We start from the raw sequence: 24,362 nt of genomic DNA on the forward strand, positions 1-24,362 counted from the left end.
CATGACTTCCCCCGAGGCATTTAAATGCACTAAGAAGCAGAAGGAGCCATTATGCACACGTTGAGCTCCAGACTTGGCATCAAGTGAGGAATTTGTGAGCGCCTGTGTATCACGCGCTTCAACTTTACTGTTTGACGAACCCTATCATCCAACGCTATCGTGTCTGTAGAGTTCTCTGCAGCACAGGCTGGCATCTGTGGCTGTGTTGGGGTTACAGGTTGGCACCTCACACCCAGCTCTGGTCTGTCCTCCGTGCAGAGGCATGGGGGACAAATGATGGGTGAAATGTAAGCCCCCAGAAGCTGGAGCAAGGGGTCTCGGGCACAGGTACAGGCGATAGTTATCTTCCCCTCATTTTATTGGCTTCCGTATGCTGCTACTGGGGTGGTAGGCTCTCTGTTCATGTCTATTTTCCCCCAGGACAACATCTGGATAGTTTGGTTCCCAGCTGAGACTTGTCCAACCTAGCTAAGCATATGGCCCTTCCTTCTCCCCTGCCTTCTCGGAGGGTCACAGGCCAATAAGGTGCCACATTCACAACCGAGTACCCTTCCCGCTGCAGCTGTGTCTCTGCTGAAGCAGGTCTAGACTCTCCCTCCCAACAGACCGGAAGTTCTACAAGGTGGCTATGGCCCACTCCCAGGAAGATTCCCATTGCCTAGGGAGGAGAGTCAGCAAACAAGAAAAACCCAAACAGAAAGCAACAGCCCTGTAACAGGAGGCTCAGGCTGGATTCTCAGGTGTTTTGTTTCATTTTAAAGACAGGGTCTTGGTTCCCACAGTGGCCTCAAAATTTCCTATGCAGCATGTCAGGGTGACTTGAATTTCTGACCGTCCCCTCCTGCAGACTGGGCTGACGTGGGTGCCACCATGTCGGCTTTATGTGGTGGTTTATCCAGGGCTTCATGAAAGTGCGAGACAAGCAGTCTACCAACTGAGCTACATCTGCTGCCCCGAGGGTGTTGGCAAGCCGGTGTAGAAGCACAGCAGGGGCCCGCGCTCCCAGCCTCTTCTCTACCCTTCAGTGCTCCCCAGTCACACCTCGGTGGTGTGGGAGGTCCTGTCTATGTGGCTTTATTGGTCAATGAATGAAGCTGCGCCACGCCCAAAGCTGGCTGGAATCACTAAGGCTGAAGGGGTTCCCACAGACTCTGAAGGCCGCAGGAGGGAGTGTTTTCTAAGGAAGCTAGTCAAGGCGGGCAGTGGGGGCATTTGAAGATCTCTCTTGAGAAGCACACGGTCCCCCAACCCCTAGATTATTGTTCAGAGTAGAGAAAGCCTGTGAAGGACATGCTTTTTAAACAAGATAACAGGGCTTGATTTCAGAAAAATGATTTCTACGGGTTTGGGTCCAGGAAAGCATGCCCAGAGGTGGTTTTGACACTCCCTGTATTCACCATCACGGGTGTGTGCTTGATGGCCACTGCGTATGTCCACAAGTTCATCACACCTTGCAGGGGTGTCTGATGCAGAAACCCAGGCACATCTGCGCCCAGTCCTTTCTGGGTATCAAAGGGCTTGGGAGGCACTGATGAAGGAAACATTTTCCTGATGGATGAAAAATAACTCAGTTACCAGACTCTCCCTTTGCTAGATTATACACTATACATTTAAGTAAAATGGAAAAAAATCACTCCCAAATAAAAACACAGAACCCCAGCTCCTGTATTGTCACACCTACTACTGGAGAGTCCTGTATTTCAAATTCTGTGTCCTGTGCCTGTGTTAGGGGACTGGGGCCCCCTAGAATTAGTGTTTATAGCACGAGACATAATTCATGTATAATAAAGTCCATAATAGTCCTTTACAGTTGGGTAAGCCTCCACCCATGTTCATACCCATTCAACCATAATAGTAAAAGTTATGGTGTTTGTAATTACTGTCGTCTGGAAAAGGCCCGCCTAAGTCCCAGCCCCACCCCTTCCCTCCTGTCTCACAGACACCGTGCTGCTGTGCCAGCCCCTGCCCGGCAGTGGCAGTCATGGTTCCCATTTCCCTGATGTAGGACAGGCATACCATGCAAGAGGAACCAGCCAGGTTCTTTCTCCACTGTACTGAAGGATCTGGAGAGGACATGGTGCCAGGTAGGTGGTAGCCGCAGCTGAGGCCTGGGCAGCAGACCCCAGCCCTCCACAGATCCCACGTGCTGGTCTTTCCTTCCCTGCACCCAGCTGCCCTTTCTATGAACTGCCCACCTGTCAAGGGATCCTCCATTGCTTCATTTTGTTCACTTCTTGCAGCCAGAGGGTCCAGATAGGCTTCCTCTGCGTGCAGTGACACCGCCATGCGCGTTTCTCAAGCTTAACCATGAGGAATTTCTCACAACTGGTGTTCGCCACATGTCCTCCCGCGACCCACTGTTAATCTGCAGTTCTCACAGCACACACTTATAGTCTTAGCGTGTGGAGATGGAGGCAGGAGGATTAGAGGTTCAGAGCCAACCTGGGCTACATGAGACCCTGTTTCCAAAGATCAAAAAGGAAGGAAAAAAGAAAGAGCAAGCAGGAAGGCAGATGGTGACAGAAAGGATGTCAGGGTCACTGTTTGCACTGAAAGCAAGGACAGGGCTCGGACTAGGACTCTGACCCCGCACTGCATGTCACTCCCACCACGGTACCACGTCTGTGCCTCCCCTCCTGTGCTCCGTAGCGGCTCCCATCCGGCTCAGGCCCCAGTTCACACAGGACTGGACTGCACAGATGAGCAGCTCTGAAGGAGAGTCCTTTCCCACAGTACTTGCTCACAGGAATGCACCAGGCATTTGGCCAGGAGGTTGGTGGACAGGGATCACGTGTGACTAAAGCATCCTGAACCTGGGGCAGAGACCATTACGGTGGAAACTGGTGTGGGAAGTCTTCTGTATGCGCACGTGCTGCTTTTATTCCTTAATGAATAAAGAAGCTGCTTTTGGCCAACAGCTTAACAGAATACAGTCAGGCTGAAAGAGATATATATATATATATAGAGAGAGAGAGAGTAAGCAGAACCAAGGAGAAGCCATGTAGCCCCGACTAGATGTAGACGCTAGACAGAACCTTGCCAGTAAGCCACAGCTATGTGGCAATACACAGATTAATAGAAATGGGTTAAATTAAGATGTGAGAACTAGCCAATAAGAAGTAGAGCTAAGAGCTGGGCAGTGGTGGTGCTCGCCTTTAATCCCAGCACTCGGGAGGCAGAGGCAGGCGGATCTCTGTGAGTTCGAGACCAGCTTGGTCTACAAGAGCTAGTTCCAGGACAGGCTCCAAAACCACAGAGAAACCTTGTAAAAAAAAAAAAAAAAAAAAAAAAAAAAAAAAAGGAGGTAGAGCTAACAGGCCAAGCAGCGATTATTTAGGGGGTCTGGGCAGTGGGAATAAATGAGTGGCCTCCTACAACAGAAAACCGTGCTCAGGGCAAGACTCCACACTTAGTTAAAGTCACACTTTATTTAGTAATGTGAAAATCTTTCAGCTTTACGTTTTTGCTAAGTGAGTAGATAGCTGGACATATGTCCTCCTCTGAGAACGTGTGGACATGCCCATAGATGCTTTTGTATTAGCATTATTACAGCCCTACTTCCATTAATGCTCACATCTAGAGTAAAATGTTCCCTGAGTGTTCACCCTCTCCCCAGGACTGCTCCTCAGACTCCAACAATGACAGGTCTCCGAGACTGAGTATCTCACTACCTGACAACATGGAGTGGCTGTGGCTTGTAACCTTGACCCTGTGCAAGACACTTCTGTGGGCAGATGGGGCTAGGTGTCTGGCAGTTTCTCTTCAGAGTTCTGCGTTTTCACTTGGAAACACCTGGGAGGTAAACATGGTTGCATCAGATGCTGACCTACTCAGGAGGGGTAAAAACTCTACTTTCTCTTGAATTATATTGCATGAAGTGCTGATGGCCTCTGCAGAGGGTGGCACCATGGTGCTGACTGCTGGGGTTCCTCAGGGAGGAGCTGCAGGATCCGTGCACAGGTCACTGCCTCTGTGGTCAGATGAACAGAGGAACCTACCCACCATGTTGGCAGCAACTGTTCTAAGGAATGGGTACCATTTACTGGGAGAACTGTTTGGATGTTTCTTGGGAGCTAAATAATTCATGGCTCCATTTCATGGCACCATTCTGGCTCGCGTTCTGAGTTACTGTGCTGCCCTGTGTCTGTGAGTACGTGTAAGTGTGTTTTTGTACATCCTGTATAATGTCTATGAGTACGTGTAAGTGTGTTTTTGTACATCCTGTATAATGTCTATGAGTACGTGTAAGTGTGTTTTTGTACATCCTGTATAATGTCTATGAGTACGTGTAAGTGTGTTTTTGTACATCCTGTATAATGTCTGTGAGTACGTGTAAGTGTGTTTTTGTACATCCTGTATAATGTCTGTGAGTACGTGTAAGTGTGTTTTTGTACATCCTGTATAATGTCTGTGAGTACGTGTAAGTGTGTTTTTGTACATCCTGTATAATGTCTGTGAGTACGTGTAAGTGTGTTTTTGTACATCCTGTATAATGTCTGTGAGTACGTGTAAGTGTGTTTTTGTACATCCTGTATAATGTCTGTGAGTACGTGTAAGTGTGTTTTTGTACATCCTGTATAATGTCTGTGAGTACGTGTAAGTGTGTTTTTGTACATCCTGTATAATGTCTGTGAGTACGTGTAAGTGTGTTTTTGTACATCCTGTATAATGTCTGTGAGTACGTGTAAGTGTGTTTTTGTACATCCTGTATAATGTCTGTGAGTACGTGTAAGTGTGTTTTTGTACATCCTGTATAATGTCACTTTTAAAGCAAGATCAGGCAGGCTGGGGAGACCCTGCATGGACTCTGGGCAGGAACTGTGGGCTGCCTGTGATCCCAGCATTCACACTAGCTATAGAGCTGGCCAAGGGCGGCCTTCAACTTCTGACCCTTCTGCCTCCACCTCCCAAGGACCAAGCTTACAGGTGTGTGCCATGCTCAGTTTATGTGACACCAAGGAGTGAACCCAGGGCTTCCTGCTTGCTGGGCAAGCGCTCTGCTGTCTGAGCAGCATCTCCCGACCTCCTTACCTCTTTCTGAAGCTCAGGTGCTGTGGCGGCGTTTTCTTCTGGATCCGAACAGAGGTGAAGCTCAGGGCCTTGGTCCTACAAGAGAAACAGTTCTGTCAGTGAGAGATGCTCAGCTTGCCCAGTGTCCCATGGAAGTTCTTCTGTGTCTTATACTTCCCGAGGGTCACAGAAGACCCAAAGAGCAAAGGTCTGACACCATTTCCCTGAGCTGGGAGCATCAGGGCAGGCTTTCTTCTGCGCCTTTTTACAGATTTGAAGGGTATCATGACTTGCTGGCTAGAAAGTCAGGTCTTTGGTTCTGGATCTTATTCCCATGATGGACATACCTCGTGGCTGGCTCCTCATATGAAGGAGTCTTCCAACGGCTACTGGTCACTTTGGGACTGTCGTCAGGACCACACTGCAGCCCTCACTTGTAAGTGATCCTAAGCCATAAATGATCAGGAAAGGCAGGTGGCTTAACAGTTTCTTTTGTGTGCCTGTGTGTGTGTGTGTGTAAGCACATATGTGTACGTGATGTGGAATGTCCTTCTGTATGCTGTGAATATGTTTTATTACCATTTGTTAATAAAGAAACTGATTTGGCCAATAGCCAGGCAGAATAGAGCCAGGCAGGAAATCCAAGCAAAGATACAGGGAAAAAGAAGGTAGAGTCAGGGAGACGCCAGCAGCTTCTGGGAAAGCAAGATGTAAAGTGACTACCCATGAGCCTTGTGGTAAAATATAAAATAATAGAAACGGGTTAATTTAAGTTGTAAGAGCTAGTTAATAATAAGCCTGAACTAATAGGCCAAACAGTTTGCAATTAATATTAGGCCTCAGAGTGGTTATTCGGGAACTGGTGGGCAGGAGAGACACCTCTAGTTATATGTATGTGTGTGCATGTGGAGGCCAGAGTTGATGCTGGGTATCTCCTTTTATCACTCTCTACCCTTTTTCTTATTTTTTTTTAAATTACATTTGTGTGTGTGTGTGTGTGTGTCATGGTATGTGGAGATCAGAGGACTGGGACTGGCTTCTCACCTTCCTCCACGTGACCCTAGGTACCTAACAGGTCACTGGCTTCAGTAGTAAGCATTTTTACTTGCTAAGTGGTCTTGTTGCCTCCTCGTCATATTCCTTGATACACGGTCTCTGAACTTGGAACTCACTAATTTGGCTAGATTGGGTAGCCATCAAGCACCAGGGCTTTTCCTGTCTTCAGTTCCCGTATGTCACCAGGTCCAGCTTCACATGGTGATGGGATCCAAACTCAGGCCCTCAGGCTTGTACGGCGAGCACTTTGCCATGGAGCCTTCTTTAGGGGAAAGTTAGGAACCCAAGCCATAGACAGCACTGTCAAAGAACTATGTCACGAAGACCTTAGCCCTTTAACATAAAACATGCGCTCTTTGAGGGCCGGGTCACTGGAGTAACACACACCACAAACCCTCCCCGGTCACCTGCTCTGACCCACTCTTTAAAACTGCGATTTCAGCCCCATTTCCTACATTCTTCCCTCGTAACATTTCTTCTTATCTTCTATCACCACTAATTTCGAGAGAGGGTTTCTCTATGCAGCCTTAGCCACAGAGGGTGTTTCTGTGTAGAACAGACTGGCCTTGATCTCACCAAGATCCACCTCCCTCTGTCTCCTGAGTGCTGGGAATAAAGGTGTGCGCCACCACCTGGCCAGTCTGTTATTTTTCAAGCAGCCCATTCTAGTCTGTTTTCCTGTCAGCCTTTGTACACCTCCCTTTCCCAAACATTGTTTCTTATTTTTTCCTCATCCTCACTGCTTGCCTGATTGAACGTTTTGAGGCGGGATCTTATTATTTGTAGCAAGCTGGTCTTGAACTCTGCATCACTCTAAGCTTTCCCGTCCCTTTACTGGGATCCAGGCATGTGCCAGCATGCCCAGCTGCATCCCACTTTTCAATATTTTACGTGTGTGTGTGTGTGTGTGTGTGTGTGTGTGTGTAGCACACAGGTGTCATGTCGGCTGACTTTAGGAAGTCAGTTCTCTCTCCCCACAGTGGGTCCCAGGGATTAAACTCCAGCTCCCACAGCAGGCACTTTCAGCTGCTCATCCGTCCTGTCAGCCCAGTTCTCTGCATTATGATAAGCTTTCCCTATGATTTGAATAAAGGCCTGAATAGACAGCTCAGTGGTTAAGAGCACTGGATGCTCTTTCAGAGGACCTGGGTCTGACTCTCAGTACCTACATGGTAGCTCCCAACCATCTGTAACTACAGTTCCAGGGGATCCAACGCCCTCCCTGGCACACACACAAGAAGAGCACAGACTAATATACAGGCAAAAAACACTCTCTCTCATTAATTATATATATATGCATGCACACACATATATAAAATAAATAAACCCCATAGCTTTAACAGAATATAACTTCATTTCCATGACCCTAATAGAACTCTGCTCTGCGGTGAGTCAGCACCGCACCTTTTCTAATCTCCCTCCCTTGAGGCCATGGCTCTGGGTAGTAGCATGGATGCAGTCACAGAACTGGGAAGCAGAGGCAGGAAGACTGCCACACAGTCAAGGCCAATCAGAGCTAAATAGTGAAACTGTTTCAAAGAAGCAAAAGGCCATACCTTTTCTTTACAAGTTCTATAAATTCCCACCTTTAAGTCCTCGTCATCAAAGACACATCCTGAAAATCTGCTGCCCTTTTCTTTGGTTTATTTACCACAGCCAAGAATTGTAAAGTACAGACTGTCTCATGCCCCTGCTGGAAATACGGGGATGGTGGCACATCTTTTAATCCCAACGCTGGCACAATCAGGCAGGAAGACCAGGAGCTCAAAGTCACTCTGAGCTACATAACAGTCTGAGGCCAGGCTATGTGAGTCCCAGTGTCGGGGGAGAGGGTGCAAAATAACTTAGGAAGTAGAGGCACCTGCTGTCAAATATAATGACCTAGGTTCAATCCCCGGAAGTCACATAGTAGGAGAGAACTGGTTTCTGGAAGTGGCCTATGAGCTCCATATCCAAGCCATGACACATGTGCCAATACACATTCACATGCACACACATCCAAGCATGACACGTGTGCCAACACACGTCCACAAGCACCAACATCCAAGTCATGACATGTTGCCAACACACATCCACTTGCACACACATGCAAGCATGACACATGTGCACCAACACAAACCCACATACACACACATCCAAGCCATGACACGTGTGCACCAACACACATCACATGCACACACATCCAAGCATGACACGTGTGCTAACACACATCCACATGCATACACATCCAAGCCATGACACGTGTGCTAACACACATCCACATGCACAGTTAAAATGAAAAGGTGAGGCAAGAGAACTGGGCATGGTGCTGTGCACTTGTAACCCCAGGACTCAGGAGGAGATGCAGGTAAATTTCCTATGAGTTGAGGTCAGCCTGGTCTACAGAGTAAGTTCTAGACCAAGTAAGACCTTGTCTCAAATAAAACAAAGCAAAAAAAAAAAATTCAAAACAATTTCAAGTTCTAGGAAGAAGTCCCCAAGGGTGTTGTTGGGTGGTTTTTGTTGTTTGTTTGGACTGGAGACCCATCCAGTGCCTGTACATACCAGACAGGAACTCAAACGCTCTAACACTGACCTGTACTCCCAGCCCATTTAGAAGAATGTGGAGACCTGAAATACCGACTTGTCTTGGCGGTGGAGCATTCTGACTTTGGTGAAGGAACAAAGACCCAACAGGAGCCAGGTACGGTGGTGCACACTGTACAGCAGGGCTCAGGAAGAGAGGCAGGAACACTGGGCATCCAAAGCCTGCCTTTCTACTCAGTGGGCCCTACTGTTCTAGGCCACTCCGGGCTATGTAGTGAGTCTCTGTCTTAAAACAATAAAACACAGGGCTGGAGAGATGGCTCAGTGGTTAAGAACACTGACTGTCTTCCGGAGGACCAGGGTTCAATTCCTAGCACACACATGGCAGTTTACAGCTTCTGTGATTCCAAGATCTGACACCCTCACACAGACATACAGGCAGGCAAAACACCAACGCAAATAATATAAAAAATTATATAGAACAAAACATAAACCAAACAAAAAGCAGCTCTCTCAGAGAAGCTCACACCTGTCTGTTTGAGTGTTCCTCTTTCTTAAACCTCATGCTTAAGCCAATATTAAAATATTTTTTTATTAAAGCTGGGCTCAGGGATGCAAGCGTTTAATCCCAGCACTCAAGAGGCAGAGGCAGGCAGATCTCTGTGAGTTTGAGGCTAGCCTGGTCTATAGATACTACTCCAGGACACTAGAACTACAGAAAGAGACCTTGTCTCAAAAAAAAACCCCAAACATTTAGAAAGCCAAACCAATTAACATAGAAAAAGACCCAACCAGAGCCTCACTTGCCTGGATGGTGCTCACAGTGGAGGAGGCACATGGCTCTTCTGGGCTGGGGCTGCCAGTGTTTTCCTTTTCTAAGGCCTCAGGGGTTCTCAGCGGTTTCTCGGGTGCTTCTGGATGGGAAGAGGCTTCTAAGGAGACCCTGGGGCTGCGGGGTGAACCCTCTCCAGAGGCTGGAGGGCTGTGGGGCCCACTGCCCGAGGCAAGCCTGGGGCTTGGAGGGGCTTTGGGTGGTGGAGGCCGACTAGGGGGTGCCGACATCCTCTGGAAAGAGTCTCCTTTTCTGCTCTGCTCGGCTCCTTCACTGGCGGTTCGGGTGCGAAGGACGACTTCTTGGGGGAAAGGCTGCTCTGTCAGGGTCTGACCTCTGTCCAGGGATGGAGCTGGGGAGCACAGGGCGGCTTCTTCCTGGGATGCAGGGGAGGGTGGGGCCTGGGTGGGGCCGTTGCAGGCTGGTAGAGGCTCTTCCCCCTCAGAAGACCTTGCTTCAGCAGACTGGCCTTCCTCCACTTCCTCATCCTTTAAGGACCCCTTGCTATCACAGCTCTCTTCTTCATCTGTGGCCTCAGAGGCCAGCGCAGCTCCAGTGGCTGAGACAGACTCACTCTCACTGGTCACAGCGAGAGCCGAGGGGCTGGTAGGGGAGGTCACAGGGCTGGAGGCTGTAGAAGTTCTAAAGGGGGGAGAGATGACTAAGGAGCGCCTGCTGCTGCTGTGGAAAGAAGGACAGTGGGATTCAGCAGGTCACAGGACGGCTGTCACCTAGATGACCACAGGGACTATCACCCACACAGACGAGAGCAGCTTGAGGCGGTGTGAGAAAGGGCACAGCTGTCAGCCAAGTGCCCCGAGAATGACGTAAGAGGTACATTTCATCTCCACCACGATCGCAGCTTCATAGCCGAATGAAGAGAAACAGAGTGGCTCAGGAGACCTGAACACCCGTGGTCTGACCTGCCCCAACCCTGCTGTGTGCTGGGCGTGAGGGCAGCAGGAGGAGAGACACTTGCTTCTCATCCTGAAAGGGGTGCTTGTGTAGTCTACGCCTTTTCGTGCAGACAGTAAGTTTAGAGGCTCGAGACAAGAAAAGAGCTGTTATTCTTTGGCATCCTGGGACATCAATGGAGCTGACCATAAATCTGGGGAGAATGGACAGAGAGCTCTGGCTTTCAGGGATGGAGAAAAGAAAATGGAGTTCTTGTAACAAAAGAAACTATGTCTACAAAGGTCTACAATGACCCGTTAGTAACTATTAGTAACTCTTCTTGATGTCTATAGTCCTCCCTAAATATGAGCCCCATTCCTCCTTGGGTCACAAGGCCAGTCTCACTGCCTTTAAGCCTTTTGCCAGGATCATCACACAGGCCGTTACGTGTCCTTGCTCAATTCCCTCCAGTTCCTTATCTGTCAGCACTGCCTGTGGAGACAGTTTTCTGTATCACCTCCATGCTGTAAAACACATCGGGGTGGTCGGGCCTCCTGTGCTGCTAGACCCGCAACACCCAACAGCAAACCTTCTCACTGAAGGAGCTGATGTATTTTAAAGACTTCAGCGGGAGCAGCTGTATTCCAAGGAACTCATGAAGCACAAAGACACACAGACAAAAGTGACAGAAGAGCCGACGCAAAGGGACAGATTTCTACATGCGTGTAGTTACAGATTGGAATCCAGAATAACAACAAAAGCCTTAGATAGATCACTTCTTCAGAGAAGGTTAAACAGTTGAAAAGCAGGAAAAGAATAGACGGGGTGCCACAGAGTAGGAACCCTGAGCTCTCCGGCAGCACCAAAGGCGCCTCAGGAGAGCTAGCAATCTGGAGCTGCAAAGAATCTCAGAGCTACGTCCTGAAGGCAGCCAGTGGTTGGGAGAGCATGCTCACCTTTGGCGGAGGTGGGAACAGAGTAAGTGAGGCAAGGATGGGGCGCATCAGCTATGTTTACAGCAAGTAGTCCTTCTCTTCCCACCCCCACTCCCCAGAACAAGGTAGCACTGGCTGGCCTGAAACTCTGCATCACTATGTGGCCAGGATGGTCTCAAATTTATGACTATATTGGCCTATGCTCCCAAGACCAGGAGGGTGCCACTGTGTCTGGTTACAACAGCCGGTCACCTAAGTTTGGTGGTAGGTATATCATCTTTAGGTATACTGGAAATGTTTGATGAAAAGAAAGATAATTTCCATGGGGGCACAGAGTAAACAGCAAAGACCTAGAGTAAAAAGCAGGGCCTGGCGTGTGGGATGAAGCTGCTGAGAATGTCCTCACAGGACACAAGACAAGCAGTCTCATGGGCTCACCTCGACAGCCCCTTCACAACAAAGACTTTGTTGGAATGTTGCTTCTCCAGTTTGCTCATCACTTCATAGAGACTGTGGTTCAGCTAGTCAGGAAGAAAGCAGAGATGCTAGACAAATGTGAGCCCGCGGCCATTCCCTCCCCAGTCAGCTCTCCCAACCCAAACCTCCTGGTTCTTGTACCGCAACCCTCAGCTCTCCAGCACTGCCAGTCTGGCCCCACCCTATACCCTTCCTCCTTGGTCCACCGTGCCCAGCAGGCAGCAAAGGCAGCTTTCTCAAGGCGAGTCTTTTTCAAGGTGGGGTTTGGCTTGAGTTGTCACTTGTTTCGGGTGACCCAGGGAATGAAAGCTCAGGTTAACATTAACTAAGCAAATCCTAAGTGAGCAGGAAACTGTGGGAAGGAGTCTGTGCTACCGTGAGTACAACATGGAAACAGCACAGAATGCTGTAATCGCACAGCAGAAGGGACCTCACGGGGTCACGTCCAGTGACTGCCTGTCATGGACACTGGTCCTACTCTAGAGCAGCCACCTGAAACAATGACCCATGCTCAACACTGCTCTCCCCGCTGCCCAGCAGCAGCTCTGGTCACATCATGTCCCTCGCATACCCTCACCTCCTTACTCATGCTGGAGCTTGTCTTCAGTCAGTTAAGGGAGATGGAGAAGATGCTCTGATAGTGTGCACAGATGTGTGTTTCACTAGCACTCAACACAATCATTTCGTTAGGCGATAAAAGCCAAACTCTGTGCTCCCAACATGACTGCCCACCATGGATTCCCTAAAGAACCCCACTGAGGAGTCTCTTACCTTGCTCATCTCTCTGTAGAACACATCTCTCAAGTTGGAAATGTTTTGGAAGACGGTCACATAACAGCCGATACGACTGCAGGGAGACAAACAAGCGTGGGTAAGGGCAGTAGGGCCCAGCTAGCCACCATCCAGGCTCTCCAGAGAAGGGCATCTGGCCTCCTGGATGGAGAGGGTCTGGAATCTGACTCATGGCAGCCGGGCCAGGAGTGCTGAAAGGTGAGGGGGGACAATATTAGCCCAGCGGACACAGAAGCTATCTGGCTGGGTGTGGTGGCATGTGCCAGCACTCTGAGTTCAAAGCCAGCCTGGTCTACAGAGTGAGGCTCTATTTAAGAAAGGAAAAAGTAATCTGTTTTGGGCTTCTGGGGTGTTAATGCAGAAACTGCTCTGCAGAATTTTTAAACAACTATAAGAATATAAGGCGTGTAATTATAATTATTATAATAAGGAGCTGCTCTTTTTCTTTCAGCAAAACATGGATTCTATGTGTGTGGACTTCAGCAGATTTCCCTATAAACGAATCTGGAAAGTTTATATCTGTGACAAGGAAAGACCATGCAGAAGCTCCTCCATCTTGTATTCCTACTGCAGCCACTCCAGGTTTAACGAGTGTCTGCTTTCCTGGATGGAGAATCCTGACCTGAGGTCAGGATGGCCTAGCTGTTCATTAGCCCGTTTGTGTGGAAACCCCTTCCAGCTAACTGCTTTTGTTAATTGCTTGCTTCTGCAAGCCCCCATCCCAGCACCTGCTGACCAAGATGCCAGAACATGGTTTCTGCCTTTAAAAACCCCATATTCTGGACACTCAGGGCTACCCCTTGGTCCCTAAATACCTGGATGTGGCCCCAGCCAACGGGAATAAAGGCTTTCAACTGGCTAAACTGTCTGAGCGGTCCTCTTTGGTGGGTTCCTCGTGACACTTAGAAAGAAACTATGTGTTTCCACTCTGTTTAAATTTGGAGTCACATGGGGTATGATGGCACACATCTTTAATCCCAGCACTCGGGGAGCAGAGGCCAGGCTGGTCTACAAAAAGAGTTCCAGGACAGCGAGGGCTGTTATATAGAAACACCTTGTCTCCAAAACAAAACAAACAAACAAACAAAAAATCGGAGTCACAAAAATGCAGTCAATAAAAAGAACTATATCCTAATATCTTACAGGTGGCCATGCCTGTAATCCTGGCCCGTGGGAAGTCCAGATGGGAGGAGCGAAAGTCGAAGGCATCCTAGGCTACACTGCTAGACTCTGACTTAAGAAAGGCTACAGACAAAGTAAGCAGTGCAATACTCCAGCTGCAATCTGCTGTAGTCTGATGAGCGTGAAAGTGGGGTAATGAAAATAACATGCAAATGAGTTTCAGTCCCTGTTTCTCTTCCACTGTGGAAGCTTTGAATCTAGAACACTTCTGAAGCCTTGACACATTCGTTAGTGTGGACGCCTGTGAACCGTGACGGTTTAAAAGCACACATCAGTGTGATGGAATGTGGATGACAAAGCGCTTTACTAGACAAGATCTCTCCTACCCAACACGCACCTGGTCCTCCAACCCAGAAAAGCTGGTGGGGCAAGGATGGCTATCTGTATCACGAGTCTAGGGAGATAAGGACGCTTGCCTAATCACACAGCAAATTAGTGGCAGTGCTGAGGCTACAGGGCTCTTTCCACAAGGCGCCATATGTGGACGCAGGAGGCTTTGTACCCCACTGGCCTGAGCAGCTGGCCCATACTGGATGCCCGTCATTACCTGTTGTAAAGAACAGGCAGCTCCTCCAGCAGCTCCTGGTTCAGATCTTCAAACACACCCTGGGCTTTGCTGAACTCTTCTTCAGCCTGTGGGACAGAAGGAGAGGTAGAGGCTGCCTCTGTCACCATCACTACCTTTCCTCTCCCTGCCCAGACCCGAATCCTCCTCCGCCTCAGGACTCTGACTACCCAACAGATGTCCTTCAGGACACAGGAATCCCTCAGGCCTGCCCTCGTGTTGACCTCCACCTCTGGGGGTGGGAGCAGGTTTTTTGCTTGTTTTTACCTTGGCGGTCTTAGCCTCATCTTTCTTCTTGGCGTTCTGCACGGCCTCCAGGTGGTGTCGGGCACTATCATAGTCGACCAGCTTCCGGCCCCGCTTGGCAATTCTCTCCTAGTCCAGGGTGATGAGAAAGGGTATAGACGTGACTCACTTTCCAGGATGTGTAATAGAATACCAAGCAAAGAAACGAGATTCTTCGATTTTACCACTGAATTGTGCAACCTGTATTAAGATTTAAAATTTCCTACAAACCCGTTATAAACTGGTTCAGCTTCCAGGAGCAAGGCCCTTGAGCATCCCACTAAACTGAAAGTCAGGATTCTGGGTTTTAGCCCCTTATGTGCCACTTACTAGCCTTGTGGCCTAGGGTGGGGGACATCTCTTCATCAGCCCTACACAAACATTACTCTATGACCAGACACAGAGCACGAAGCACTCTTAAGGAGTCTGTGCGGTCATCAAAACCGCGCCCAGCTCCTCTGTCAATGTGATCTTCTTCCATAGCTCGCACTCCTGCTTCAGCACGGGGTTGCATGAGACTCCTCTTGCGCTGTCCAGGATGGTAAGCAGCTCAAGGGTCTGGAGCGATGCAGAGGACCTGGGTTCAGTTCCACCCACCAGATGACTGACAGGCACCTCTAACTACAGTTCTAGGATAATCTGACTCCTTTTCCCAGTGTGCAGGCACCTGCGCTCATGTGGTGCGCACACTCAGGCACACACACACTAAAATAAGTAAATGGATCTTTAAAAAAGGAGAAGGCTAGGTGTGGTGGTGCATGACTTTAATTCTAGCACTTGGGAGGCAGAAGCAAGTAGATCTCTGTGAGTTCAGGACCAGCATGGGCTACTCTGTTGGCCACTTTTAGGTCAACTTGATATAAGCTAGAGTCATTTGAAATGAAAAACCTCAATTTAAAAAATGTCCCCATTAGATCTGGCTGCTGGGCATTTTTAAAATTAGTGATTCATGGGGAAAGGCCCAGGTCACGGTGGGTGGGGCCATCCCTGGGCTGGTGGTCCTGGGTTCTATAAGAAAGCAGGCTGAGCAAGGCCCAAGGAGCAAGCCAGTAAGCAACATCTCTCCATGGTCTCTGCATCAGCTCCTGCCTCCAGGTTCCTGCCCTGACTTCCTTCTATGATGAACTGTGATGTGGAAGTGTAAGCCAAATAACCTCTTCCCTCCCCAACTAGCTTTTTAGTCATGGTGTTTTATTGCAGCAAGAGAAACCCTAAGACAGTAAGACCCCGTCACAAAAAAAAAAAAAAAAAAAAAAACACACACAACAACAACAAACCAAACCAAACAAAGAAAAAAACCACCAGTGATATAATTCAACTTCTGCTTTGCCCCACAACAGAAAACTACCTCGGAGTGCATTCTACCTTATGTTCTGAAAAGCTGAAGCTTAAAAGCTAACGTAATCATTGGTACTAATTTGGAAGCCCATGGTAGCTTCCTCTCAGTCCACAAGCAGCACAGTGCCAGCAGAGTAGATGACTCATAAACCGAGTGCGACCAATAACAACCCCCTTCTGAGGCCAGAGATGCTTCAGTGCCTGAAGGTGCTGGTCTCCGACCCTGACAGCCCAGCAGGTCCCGTTTCCGAGACAGACAGTGTGGCAGACCAGACAGCGGTCTTCCCAAGTTGTCCTCTGACTTACTGCGTGCTGTTGTACACACACACTGTGGTGAACACACATGCACAAACACACACACACAGCAAATACATGATGTAATAGTTTTTTTTTTTTAGAGTGGCTGGTGAGATGACTTAGAAGTTAAGAGCAAAAGCGAGTCTCACAAAGGACCCAAGTTTGGCTCCCAGCGCCCCTGTCAGGTGGCTTACAACCACCTGCAATTGCAGCACCAGGGGATCCAATACCTTCTTCTGGCTTTTGTGGGCACCCACACACGTGTGACACACAGATATACATACATATAAATAAAAATAACAAAAAATATTTTTAAATTTTTTTAGTTTTTTTTTTGTTTTTTTGTTTTGACAGGGTTTCTCTGTGTAACAGTTCTGGCTGTTCTGAAACTCACTTTGTAGACCAGGCTGGCCTTGACCTCACAGATAACCTCCTGCCTCTGTCTCCAATGTGCTGGCATTAAAGGTATGCACCACCACTGCCCAGCAACAAAATATATTTTTAAATAATTAAATTTTTTCAAATTCTAATTTGGCTTTCTAGAACATTTTGGGACAGATACACATACATATATAAAAAATCTTTTCACCTGAAAGAATTTCAAGTATTTGAAGATATATCAAGACATCTCCAAATTTCTTCTATACAATGGACATCTTTAGCTCTATTAGCTGTTCTTCCCATCTAAAAGGGAAGCCCAGGCATAGTGACACACCCCTGTAATCTCAGAACTCAGAAGGCTGAGGTAGGAGGACGGCAAGTTTCAGGCTAGCCTGGACTACATAGCAAGATTTTGTTTAAAGAAAATAAAAGAAATGGATGTTTTGGGGCTGGAGAAATGGTTCAGCAGTTAGGTGGGCTCTTCCAGAGGACCTGGGTTCAGTTTCCAGCACCCATGTCAGGTGGCTCACAACCACCTGTAACTCCAGCTCCAGGGACCCAACACCTTTGACCTCCAGGGGTACTGTACCCATGTGCACATGCCCCACTCAAACATGCATACATACACATAACTGAATATAAAAAAACAAATCTTCACTCAAACACACATGCACACACATGTGAATATAATAAAAACAAGTCTTCAGGTAAAAAGAGATGGATGCTTTGACCTAGCTGGATCTGGTTCACTCATCAATTGAGCCCAAAGTGTAACTCACTGACATCTAAGTGTAAACAACCTCACTGCACCTCTGTCAGCCTGACCTCTTATCTACCCCGCTCCACGGCTAACCTGGGGCTCAAGTGCTGCTTACAATGTGAACCAGATGTTTACCAGCTGATGTAAACTAGCTGATGATCTAGCTAGTGTGGACTGCCTCCAACCCAGCAGAATCAGTTACCTTCACCTCGCTGAACTGGGCCACATAGTTCTCCATGGTCCTCAAAGCCTGGTCGGCCAGTTTCTCTTCATAGTCTTCCCAAAGGAGATCATTGTTCTGTGGGATCCAGGCAGAGGGTGGTGAGTACCCTATGTCTACAAGCATCCACCAGAGAAACACCCACATTCTCTCTGCAGAGAACTCTACTGTAGCACCATAATTAGAATATCATGTCAGATTCTCAAGATGAGACATGGGCTCTAAGGAACTGCACCCAGGGGGTGAAGAGCAAGGCCTCTGGCCCCAAGCTTAGAGGACATGCGTGCGTGCGTGCGTGCGTGCGTGCGTGCGAGTGAACAGTTAACTGCATGTGGCTGTTTCCTCAAGGAGGGGACGTTTCTGTGACCTTCCGGGAGGAAAGAAGGTAGAACCAGAGGCAATCCTGCTGCTTAGAGGTGGAGGCTCTGTAACAGAGAATGAACTTGCCTTTTCTCCTTTCCAGGATACAGAGGCTCAGCTGAGGGAGAAGGGAGTGCATCCCAAGGCAGAGTCATGCCCAAGCTGCCCTTACCCCCACGATGGCCTTCAGCTCCTCATGCCCGTCCCAGTCACTGCTGTAGACCTCCTGCAGGGTCTCTGACACTCTCTTTGAACTCTCATGCATCACTGAAAGGAGAGAACTCAGTCCTACCACCAAGTGTCTCAAAAAGCGATGATGTAATCCCACGGTGACAAGCCACAAGGATGGGTTCTCAGTAAGAGAAGCTGGGTGGGGCTGGAATAGGAAGTCACTGGGGGCCCTCAGAGTTTCAGGGGTCAAGGGCAGATGAGCCCTGGGAACCCTGGGTCAGGCTGTTCTGCCCATCAGCCTGCCCCGCCCGCCAGCCCCTGTGTCCTCCCAGGCAGATACCCACCTTTGACTGCACTAAGGAAGCTCTTCAGGTCCTTGTACAGCTTGTAGCCTTCTGCCTGGAAGCAGAGAACGGCTTTGGTAACTAACAAGGTCTGTTTGGAGGGTGCTGCAGGGTTGGCCTTGGAAAGTTTAGTGAAGACAGAGCCCACTCTGCCAGCAAGCTGCAGGTTGTCTCTTTGGGGTCACTGTATGAGGTGGGACAGTGGAAGCCCCCATTGCATATTTTCTGCCTTCTACTTTTTCTCTCTTCTAGTGCACAAGAGCCCATACCTAAGCCCTGGAATGAGGGCCCTGCATGTGACTGTCTGTGTGATCCTCGCTACCGTCTGTACCGCAGCCCCTTTCCTCTCTGAGCCTTCACACAGACATTTCCTGCCTCCCATGCAGTCTTCCCCATCTTCACTCAGCCCCCCCCACCCACTGCTCCTACTCCAAGGAGTCCAGTCCATCTCCTCCCCTCCTGTGCACTGAGCCCATCTGACCTCTCTGTGCTTCTGCCTCTGCTCTGGTGTCTGAATTCTTTCTCATTCTCCCTGCCCCCGTTCTTCTCTCCCCTCTCATCTCTGTCTCTTTCTTAAAGAGAAGCGGAGCCAGAGAAGGAGGTTGGAATTAGATCTCATCCTGAAGAATGAACTACAGTCATGACGCCTGTTTCAGCCTCTGCTTCGTCACTGTTTAATGACAAAATCTGTCCTCTTTTTTAGTCCATGCTGCCTTGAACTTGCAACAATGCCTCAGCTTCATAAATGGTAGATGTTCTCTGCTTCTGCTTTTTTTTTTTTAATTTTTCATTTTAGTCTGTCTGCCTCTCTGAGTGCAAACTTGCAGGTACCAAAAGAGGCCAGAGGAGTCGGGTCTACCTGGAGTTACAGGAAGTTGTGAGCCAGCAGATGTGGATGCTGGGAATTGAACTCAGGTCTTCTAGAAGAGTGGTACACGCTCCTAAGCACTGAGCCATCTCTCCAGTCCTATTCTCTGCTTCTTAAGTACTTCCAGGGAACAGAAGCCAGTAACCCCTGCCCTGTACAGGGCTTTTCATGTTAAACAGCTCTGAAATAGTATCCATACAGGGAATCTTTAAAACATTTGTATGTATATTAGTGTCTTGCTTGTATGTATGTGTACTGCCTGTGTCCAAAGAAGACAGAAGATGGTGTTGGATTCCTTGGGAATGGACAGAAGATGGTTGAGTGGTCATGTGGGTGTTGGGACCCAAACCCAGTCTTCTGCAGAGCAGCAGTGCTCTTAACTGCTGAGTCATCTCTCCAGCCCCAGGAAATTTTTTAAAATTCTTAATTATTATGCACGTGAATGTCTTCTCAAGTGTGTGTGAGCACGCATGTGCCATGTCACACATGTGGAGATCAGAGAGTAACTTTTGGGAGAGAGTTCTCACCTGCTTTGTTTAGGTGAGGTCTCTCTTGTTGTTTCTGCCCCAGTGCATACTCAGGCTCACCTTAAAAGTGTTGCCATTAGCCAGGCAGTAGTGGCACACACCTTTAATTCCAGCACTCAGGAGGTGGAGACAGATGGTCTCTGTGAGTTCGAGGCCAGCCTGATCTACAGAGTGAGCTCCAAGACAGTCAAGGCTACACAGAGAAAGCACATCTCATTTGCTGAATTATAGCCATGGTGGCTCGGCAGTCAGACCTGCTTTCCTAACACGGGTTCTGGATACTGCCCTCAGGCATCAAGTCTTCCAGCTGGGATCTAACTTTTCCTCCACACTGACTTGAGGACAAACCTTATGTTCCTGTCACCAAAGCTGTCTTCCTCGGAGGTCTCCTCAATTAGTCTCATTGCACTGTTTACAACCTCCCTCCCCTCACTCTCTCTTTCCTGTGTGGATGAACTCCAGTTTCTAGGATGGGGTGGAGAGGAAGTGAGAGGCCAGGTGGTTGACATTTGGAGCCTGACTTCAGGAGTGTGGGAGAGAACTAAGGTGTGGCCCACCCACTTCAAAGGAATGTTGCAGGCCAGCTCAAGGGCCAGAAGGAACCAGCTCAGGGATCAGAGTATTTGAAACCTAAGAGATGCGGTGCAGTTTGCCAGGAAATACTCGCTGTGAACTCGTTCATTACTAGAAAGGCTAGTGAACTTTTACATTAAAAGATAACGAGAAAAAATGGAAATTTCTATCTAATAACTGCATACATACGGAGGTCAGAGAACAATGGCAGAAATTGGTTCTTTGCCATGTGTGTCCTGGTGACTGAACTTGCATCAAGCTCGGCAGCAAGTGCCTTTTCTCACAGAGCCATCCTGCCAGCTCGATAATCAAGATTTTAAGGGCTTTGGAAAAGTTTTTGAAGTTATAAAAATTAATAAAAGGGCTGGAGATAGCTCAACATTTAAGATCAGTTACTGCTCTTGCAGAGGACTAGAATTCAATTCCCAGTGCTTACCTGTAGCTCCAGCTCCAGGGATCCAACATCTCCTGAGCACCTGGACATGCATGTGCATATTCACAGATACACATGCATACACATAAATAAAAATAAAAATCTGCTGGGCAATGCTGATGCATGCCTTTAATCCCAGCACTCAGAAAGCAGAGATAGGCAGATTTCTGTGAGTCAAGGCCAGCCTAGTCTACAGAAAGGTTTCTAGGACAGAAATCTTGTCTCAAAAACCAACCAACCAAACAAACAAACAAAAAAAAAAACTTTTCAAAAATTTAATGAAGATTTAACATTCTTTTTGAAAGAAAACAATGGGACTTAACTTTTCACTTCATCATGAAGTGACTGATGTGACTGGGTTGACCAGATGGCCCATTGTTAGGTTAAGAGTATGCACTATTCTTTCCAACCACCTGCATTCTGTTCACAGCTTCCTGTTCCTCCAGCTCTGGGCACCCAACAACCTTTGTCCTCAGCAGCAGGTGTCAAGTCTGGTCACAGATTATCGTGAGTGCTGGGAATAGAAGCTGGGTGCTCTGCAAAAAGTGTGTGTGCTGTAAACCACACCACTGTTCCCTTACACACTGAGCCATCTCTCCAGGCCCACATTCCACTGTTCCCTTACACACTGGGCCATCTCTCCAGGCCCACATTCCACTGTTCCCTTACACACTGGGCCATCTCTCCAGGCCCACATCCCATTTTTCTTTATACCTTTGTTCTTTCTTTTGAAGAGATAAAGTATGGGAGTGGCCCTGGATGCGGTAATGGTGGTGGAGGTGGGCTTTAGGACGACAGGACTAGAGCCAGGCACCATTTCACTTTTCAGACCCACCTACCCTCCCCCGGCATGTCTAGGCTAATTAACCCAGCACCTGTTTTCTGATGCCAGCTTCTCACTTGGCTGGCTGGCTGGTGTGTTGGCTCTATTCTCAACTGGCAGGTTCCCCTACTTCTCCGGCTTCAGTTCCCCAGTCTATAAATGTAGGGGAAAAGCCACTTCTATCTCCAGATCTGCTGATTTCATCACTTCTGCCCTCTGAAACTTTGCCAAGTTCTCAGCATTGCCCTAAAGAGCCCGAGTTAGTTCCAGTCACCCCTTATAGAGACAGCACCCTCAGTTAACGAGCCAGTCTGTGAAGCTAGACCAGAGCAGTCAGTGATGCAGCACTGGATCCCAACAGACTGGGGAGGGGGAGACTGAGGATGGATGGTCCTGGGTGGGGGCTCCCAGACACTAGCAGAACAACAGGAGATGGCACACCAAGCCTTGAGCAAGTGCTGTCTGTACCACAAGGAAAAGACTGCAGAGCTTCCAGAGAGAAAACACCTTTTCCTAAATTGTGAAGGAGGGAGGCAAGGAGAGCCGCGCAGAAACAAAACTTAGAGAGGGTGTGCACAGCGCCCAGGGCCTGAGCTCGGCACCATGCCGGCTGACTGTGGTGGTGCACACGGATAACCCAGAATCCAGGAGGGGCAGCACGAGGATCGAGGCTCTCCTCAGCTACCCAGTGAGTTCAAGACCAGCATGGGCTTCATGAGATACTGTCTCAAAACAAAATGATGGAGCTCCAGGATAACCAGGGCAATTGAGAGAAAATCTGTCTCAAAAATTAAAATGAAACAAAAACAACAAAACCCAAAACAACAACAACAAAACAGCCAGCAAAACATAAATTGTAGGTGACTGTGGACAAGCTGTGCTCTCTAAGGACAAGCCTCAGGAAGGAGGACTGGAGAGATCCTCAGGGGAAGAGAACTAGCTATTCTTCCTAGAGGACAGGGCTCCATCTCCAGCACTCGGCCTGGGATGCATGGTAAGTACCAGGTCAACCAGGGTCAAAAAACTGAGAAGATTCTGTTATAATCCAAGAAGAAATGATCCTAAAATAATCTTAGAAACTTCACGATTATAATAGATATGTTTAAGTCTTATACACACAGATATCACAGCAATATAGAATATGAAACAAGAATGGATATAGCCTACAGTATCATTATTATTCTAAAAATCATTTTCTTTTTTCTTTTTATTTTATGTGTGTGCGCATACGCGTGTGAATGTCTTTGCATATGCACATGTAGGCAGGTCAGAGCCAAGGAAACACATGGAGATCCAAGGACAACTTGTAGGAATCAGCTCTCTGCCTCCACCCTGTGGCCTCCAGAGATGAATCTCTCCAGCTTTATGTTTATTTTTTTGTATCTCAGGCTGGTCTTGAACTTGTGACTGTTTGGGTGGAGGCGCCATCCCATGCCCTCTCCCTGGAGCTGCCTTAGTCCAGACTCTGCCCCTGAGAAAGTCTGCCATCGCGGCTCCACCCAGAGGGTATTAACACCCCCCCACCCCTGCACCTTGTGGTTTCCTTGACTTCCCCAGGGGCCACCCAGGAATGCTGTGCTCAAATAAACCTGGGTTTACTGATTTGGTTTGATTGGTTTATTACATCAGCAGCATCAGATTCCCTGTTCCCGTTTCTTTTTTCTGAATATGCTTTCTGATCTGTAGTCATGAATATAGGTTGTACATGGAAATAAATGGAGCCGGGGATACAACGGCTGCTGGTGTCTGGTGTGGGCCCAGCAGTCTTGTGTTCCTGGCCTGTGACATTTGACCTGATATTCAATAGTGTCGGAACTGCACTGCCAAGAGATGTTTGTTCATGCAAATAACTTGTGTATCCTAAGGAACGTCAGCAGTTTGTGTGCTGAGGTAAGCCCGTGTGAGCTGCCACGCCTGCTGCCAGGGTCTTCCTAACGTCAACACTATAACATGGAGAGAAAGAAGACCAGGCCCTGTGGACTAAACAGGGCAGCAGCCACGGAAGGGCAAGTTCTGTTGCTTTTCAGAGACTAGGATGAGCAGCAGGCTCATGAGATGCCTGCCTGCTAGACTCTTCGGCACCAGGCCCTCGGCACTGCCCTTCCCCACCCTCAGGTTACCTGTTGTTGGTAGAAGTTGCTGGCACTTTGTTCAAATCGCTCATCTTTGGTTTCTACAGTTTTCCCCAATTTCTGTAGAACCTGGGATAAAAGACAGAAAGGCCTGATTGGTTATGGTCAAGTCTCTTAGGTGTTGGTATTGGGTGTAACTACAGGTCCTGTCTCCCCTCAGCTCAACAGAGTCAGGAATGTAACACAGCTAACAAAAACAAGGTTTGTGGTTCTCAAACTGGGATACCTGGGGGATAGGTACGTGCTATGGGGGATCTGCCTGTTTATTCTCACTCATAGCCTCCTCTCTTTCTCTCTCTCTTGAAGTTGTAACTTTCTGGATTCTCATTATTTGAACAAGGTGTTTTTGAATGTTTGGTTTGATGCTGGATAGAACCCAGAGCCTTGCACAAGCTAAACATACACTCTCCCACTGAACTGCACCTCCAGTCTTTTTTTTTTTTTTCTTGGTTTTTCGAGACAGGGTTTCTCTGTGATTTTGGAGGCTGTCCTGGTACTAGCTCTTGTAGACCAGGCTGGCCTCAAACTCACAGAGATCCGCCTGCCTCTGCCTCCCAAGTGCTGGGATTAAAGGCGTGTGC

General features: G+C 48.3%; 1 protein-coding gene across 3 annotated transcripts in view; it reads right to left on the minus strand.

Moving 5' to 3' along the window:
• Positions 1-3,337: 3,337 nt before the first annotated feature.
• Positions 3,338-24,362, minus strand: part of Bin2 (bridging integrator 2) — a 39,283-nt gene continuing 18,258 nt past the window's right edge. Inside the window, exons 2-12 of one of the 3 annotated variants that reach the window (XM_050122436.1) lie at positions 23,770-23,850; positions 18,426-18,480; positions 18,083-18,177; positions 17,533-17,628; positions 14,537-14,644; positions 14,252-14,337; positions 12,502-12,577; positions 11,692-11,774; positions 9,400-10,105; positions 5,032-5,106; positions 3,338-3,792 (exon numbers count right to left, since the gene is read on the minus strand). In XM_050122436.1, coding sequence (XP_049978393.1) covers positions 3,763-3,792; positions 5,032-5,106; positions 9,400-10,105; positions 11,692-11,774; positions 12,502-12,577; positions 14,252-14,337; positions 14,537-14,644; positions 17,533-17,628; positions 18,083-18,177; positions 18,426-18,480; positions 23,770-23,850 — 1,491 coding nt within the window. In that variant the 3' untranslated portion in view covers positions 3,338-3,762. The remainder of the gene's footprint in view (positions 3,793-5,031; positions 5,107-9,399; positions 10,106-11,691; positions 11,775-12,501; positions 12,578-14,251; positions 14,338-14,536; positions 14,645-17,532; positions 17,629-18,082; positions 18,178-18,425; positions 18,481-23,769; positions 23,851-24,362) is intronic. The other 2 variants (XM_050122437.1, XM_050122438.1) reach the window with 2 other exon arrangements.

The sequence above is a fragment of the Alexandromys fortis genome, unplaced genomic scaffold (assembly GCF_014885135.2).
Source record: "Alexandromys fortis isolate MF-2015 unplaced genomic scaffold, M_Fortis_MF-2015_v1.1 scaffold_216, whole genome shotgun sequence".
NCBI classification, from domain to species: domain Eukaryota; kingdom Metazoa; phylum Chordata; class Mammalia; order Rodentia; family Cricetidae; genus Alexandromys; species Alexandromys fortis.